The sequence below is a fragment of the Abramis brama genome, assembly GCF_963993115.1.
Source record: "Abramis brama genome assembly, chromosome: 3".
Lineage (NCBI taxonomy): Eukaryota > Metazoa > Chordata > Actinopteri > Cypriniformes > Leuciscidae > Abramis > Abramis brama.
Window position 1 is genome coordinate 16,625,319 of NC_139965.1, and position 5,297 is coordinate 16,630,615.

Here is a 5,297-nt window from a genome sequence, read left to right on the forward strand (position 1 = left end):
GATGAATTGGCTACCTGTGTCTGTGCTAACATAATAGAACATGCATAAATCCATAATTAACCCTAAAAAGCATCTAAATGTATCCCTTAAAATGCATACCTTTGATGCTTTAAAAAAATTGTTTTATATAAATGTGAGAAGTACTATAGGGTCAATGTTTCTTACTAAGAACATGTTAAATTAAAGTAATATCGTTTTGGACCTAAAATACAAAAAGCAATCACATACTTGCTGTTTAGAGTGATTCACATGATCAAAGACGACTGAATGTGATATGAAAAGATTACATCATGATAAAAATATACTAAATTAATTTAGGGGTTGTACATACTCTTAAATTAGTTAATTATAAAGAACAACAACAATTGACTAATTTCAGTTGGCTTTTTATTGTTTAATATCTTCATAAATAATATGGAGTGCACAAATAAATCCTTTATAATAAATACTGTTTATATTACATAAAACAAAAAAGAATTGTCAAGTTATATTTCGTAGTGACTTTGAGGCCCACTGATGTGCATTGAGAGATGTAGTTCATATTGTTCCATTATGTTGGTCTATTTTAGGATATCGTTAGTGCGATTTGAATCTACAACATTACATTTCAGCTTCAGTCTTGATCTAACTTTCTGTTATTGAACAATAAAATTGTGCTCATCAATAAATGGTAATTATTAAAGCACCATTTTTCTGAAGCTCTAAACCCAGTTGACATGATTCAGCACCATGGACAAGGACACAGTCCAGCTCTACTTATTGCGTAAATGTAATTAAAAACTGTATCAAATTAAAAATAAAAAGAGTTTTAGATTGAGAAAACAACCCTGATTAAGCTCCGCTCAGCCCACACAGCAACTCTTCTGCACAGGTCAAGTAACACCCCCTCACTAGAGCTGGAGTGGTTTTAAACACATTTATTCAGTTTGTTTTTCTCCAGGGTCACTTACATTATTTTAAGCTTTACAACTGTAAAATAGCATCAAGAAAGTCACAGGGAGAATGTTTGAGCATAGCCGTGGAATTAAAATGAAACTATCAAAACTTTTTCATTTATTTTTTAAAAACGTAACATTTCAATTTTAAGTAGCCTAATATAATTTTTTTTATTATTTCCGTTTCATTGTTGGTGTTTATAAAAAATAACCATTTCCTTTGCTCGAAAGTGGAACATTACACCCAAAGTCTATAGCTGGGACAGCCAATGAAATCTGACTTTGTCATACGAGAATATTTGAGAATAACCAATCACATCCAGGATCAGTTTCCATTTGATTTAGTTACTTAGATTGTGCACCTTGCCATCTCTTATTCTTTGCTTACAAATCAAAGCAACATGAGCACAGTTTTATTCTTCGTCTTTGTTTGTAAGTATAAATGACTGAATATAATCATCTAATTATGACTATTTATTTATTCATTTTAACTTTTATAATTTTTTATTCATTATCAGACATTTATACAAAGCAACTAAGATTCTGAAATTAACTTCTTTATGTAAAAGCATTGTATAACACATCTTTACTACTTTTTGTCTTCAGGTTGCATTGGGGCACTAAACATTGAGCAGCCAAAACGTTTGCAAACCTCTAAACTGGGTGATGATGTCACTATTGAGTGCTACTTACCCAATACAGATTTTAACAATATGATGTGGTACAAGCAAGGGATGGGAATGAAACTTCAAGCCATTTCAAAAACTTACATTTACATGACGGATGTTGAATTTATTGATGGAAATACTGATGGCCGTTATAACGTAACAATAGAAAAAGGACTTTATCATTTACATATTTCTTTGACTAAAAAGGAAGATATTGCAACATACTTCTGTGGTGTGGTAACGTTGGGAGAACTGTATTTTGGACCTGGAACATTTTTGATGCTTCATGGTAAGTTGTTGCCTTTCATCATACGGTATAATACCAGAACAGATGTACTTAATATCTAAAGGTGATAATCATGCAAAAAGATAACTTATAGTCTCTTATAAGTTATAAGAGACTATAAGTTATAAAAGTACAATGCAATAAAATACTTTTGGTTTTGCTTTAAAGAAGAACACACCGCAACAACGGTTCTTCAGGAGCCTATTTCAGATAAAGCTCACATTGGAAACAACATTACCCTGGTGTGTAGAGTCCAAACAGTAGATGAGAAATGTGCAGGAGGACATCATGCATACTGGTTCAGAGAGGCTGCAGATGAATCTCATCCTGCCATCATTTACGCTGATGGAGATATGAAGAAACAGCATGAAGAGGGCTGTGAGGATGACTCTTCTACACAGATCTGCGTTTACACCCTCGCAAAGAGGAACCTCAGCCTTTCTGATGCTGGTACTTACTACTGTGCTGTACTCGCATGCGGCAAGATAGTGTTTGGAAATGGAACTCATCTGGAATTCATAACTGGTAAAGTGTTAAGCCCTATTAAGTGACTTACAGTTAATATTTCCAATGTGTAAATAATGATATAGCATTTATAATGATTTATTTTTATTATATTTAAAGGAACTGTATGTAGGATTGTGGCCAAAACTGGTACTGCAATCACTTTAAAAATACTATAGAGCGGTGTATCCCCTCCCCCTCCCCCCTGACTCGAGGTTGCCAGATAAGCTGAATTCAGCAGAAACGTAGGCTGCTTCAATGAGCTTCCGACGAGACGTACACAGTAAGTTTTTTTCTGTTAATTATGTTTATGCATCATGAGAGATATTTTGATAAGTAATTATGTATTTAAAAAATGTACTAATTGTCATTAGTTAAATATAATCGTAAAGATTTATGCTCGTATGTGACAGTATCGTAAAGATGTAACGTTATGCTCGTATGTGACAGACAGAACGGTAGCTGTAAGTTTAACTTGTAACGTTATGTATCTGTCATTAATGTAAGTACAAGCACAAGCCTATGTCAGTATGTGTAATACAGCTATTCATTTAGCTGATGCTATAAGTGAAAGTGACCAGCTGTATTTTTTTACTTACCCTGCAGCACGCGTCCATAACACGCTAAAATATGTGATGTGAAATACAGGTCAACTTGCAGCATGTGTAACTTAGTCCACGATATACGTGAAGAACGAATGTCGAATCATTTTTTCTGAGGTAAAGTTAGGCTTCTGTCTCAATTACGTTTCAAATTGCCATAATGGGCGTGCTAATGTTGTTTTCCTCAGCGTCTCAGCATAATGACAGAGAAACGGGCTCCTATGCATTGCTAATGTTAGCATACGTCCATGTGAGCTAACGTTACGTTACTTTGCACGAACATACATAACTTTGTTCGACTGTCATGAATATATGATATGTGCATTGACATCAAGTACAAGTTAGCCAAGCACAAGTTAGATGAATCTTACCTGTCCAGGAGAAAATTAGCTACGTTGGCGTCTGTGTTCAAATTATTCTCCGTTTTCAGCCGTCTCCATCTTTCAAAAGCATCTCCTATACAAATTCTGGTTTTATTTCGGACTTTGTCACGACGAATTTCTGAATTATAACGAGGTCTTTTTGATTTAGTAACGTTAGACACTTTTATCCGACTAGAGCTAGGGTAGGTTAGAGCAAAGCTGGCAACCCGGATCCCGAAACACTACTGACTTCGTGATTGGTAGATAGCTGGAGGGAGGCGCGTCAGGCCAAAACACAAAATGACAACATCAACATCAGTTGAGGGCTGCAAGTCCACTTTTTAATGACAATATCCTAGCCATACTACTGTTGTCAGTGATGTAAGTATTTGAAATTAACATGATTTCTTAATGTCTTGTGACACATCAGGGCCATTTTATGATTAATTGAAATAGATTTCTTACATACAGCTCCTTTAATGATTGATTTTTTTAATGAATTTTGTAAAAGTATGAATGTTTGTTGACTTACCATGTACACTATCAATCAAACAGTTTTTTATAATAATAATAATTAAAAAAAATCTGTAGAGATTTAGAAAAAAAAGCACAAGTAATACTGTGCCATTTGCTGGTCCAAGCTTAAGTTTTCAAGTTATTAAAAATGACATCCAATAAGATTTTGCAACATATTTTGATTTTTAATATAAAAGAGGTCTGGTAAAACATAAATAAATGTTTTCTTGCAGACAGCGAGTCGACAGCAACTCCATTGTTTCTTATACTGGCCTCGTCAAACATCATTTCTATGATAATCATGATCTTACTTGTGGCTGTGCGATGTAAGGACCATGGCAGATCATCAGGTATCATATCTAAATGTTTTCAGACTAGTTTTGAACCAGATTCTTAGTTTTATTTGCAAGACTAAAGCTGACATTCATACTTTTTAGCCTGTTTCAACAGATCTTGTGATCAAGAGACATCTGAAGGTACTCAGCAGGTAAATCCTCGCCACTTTATTTATTCACAATAAGTTTGATATCATTTGATGATATATTTCAGAAGTTTCATGAACGATTTGAATACCTGTATATTTTTCAGATTTTTTCAGATGTTTCTTGTCCATTTACTAACATTTTCAGTGTTCATATCAGTGTTTAAATCATTTAAAGTTTAGCTACTTGAGTTTACTTTACTTAAAAAAATAAATGGTTTGCAAAAATCTTGCTTTATCAGGTTGGAGTTGCAGATGCCTTGACTTACACACCTGTGAGTTTCAGCAGTAGATCACGGCCCTCTAGAGGAGCTAAACAACACAACGTTTCCCAGCATGATGAGGTCTACTCCAAGATCAGGTCCTAACAAAGGACTATTGGAAGACCTTTCCTGCTTTCTGTAGTGATCCAAAAGTGCAAATGCATAAAGTGTGATGATTTAACAATATAACATCCAATAAAATCCAGTAGAGCAATTACAAAATAGCTGTTGTCTGAACATGGCGATCACCGAGTCTGCTTCCTCCCTTGCTTAACCCCATTTTGAAATAAATTAAAAACTGAACAAATGTATCCTTATGTTGTCTGTTTCATTACACCTTTTACTAATAAAATCACTTTTGCTTTTCATCTTTTTTGTGTTTGTTATTGTATTTTACATTTATATGATATTATTTTCATGACCCTGTTACAGAAATGCTGCTTAGCTTGGGTAGTGAAAGCTAACACCTCAGATATCTAAAAAAATAATAAAAATAAATTTAACAACAACAACAATAATATTGATGTAATCAAGTCAAGTCACATTTATTTATATATTGCTTTTAACAATACAGATTGTTTCAAAGCAGCTTTACAGAGATAATTGGAAAATAATGCAAAAAAGTTTGTTTCCAGAATAAAATAGCGTCACAGTCCAGCTTAAATGATGTTAATTGAAAG

At 33.8% G+C, this 5,297-nt stretch overlaps 1 protein-coding gene across 3 annotated transcripts; it reads left to right on the forward strand.

The window, feature by feature from the left end:
• The first annotated feature begins 1,314 nt into the window (after positions 1–1,314).
• On the forward strand, positions 1,315–4,990 carry nitr8 (novel immune-type receptor 8). Of its 3 annotated transcripts, none has more exons than XM_084109846.1 (6): positions 1,315–1,367; positions 1,542–1,892; positions 2,058–2,414; positions 4,107–4,223; positions 4,311–4,360; positions 4,597–4,990. In XM_084109846.1, exons 1-6 carry the CDS (start codon positions 1,337–1,339, stop codon positions 4,720–4,722), a joined length of 1,032 nt encoding a protein of 343 aa, XP_083965972.1. In that variant the 5' UTR covers positions 1,315–1,336; the 3' UTR covers positions 4,723–4,990. The 3 variants fall into 3 exon arrangements, with proteins under 3 accessions (XP_083965972.1, XP_083965974.1, XP_083965973.1); XM_084109848.1 differs by having other exon boundaries at positions 4,324–4,360; XM_084109847.1 differs by having other exon boundaries at positions 2,061–2,414.
• Positions 4,991–5,297: the final 307 nt, after the last annotated feature.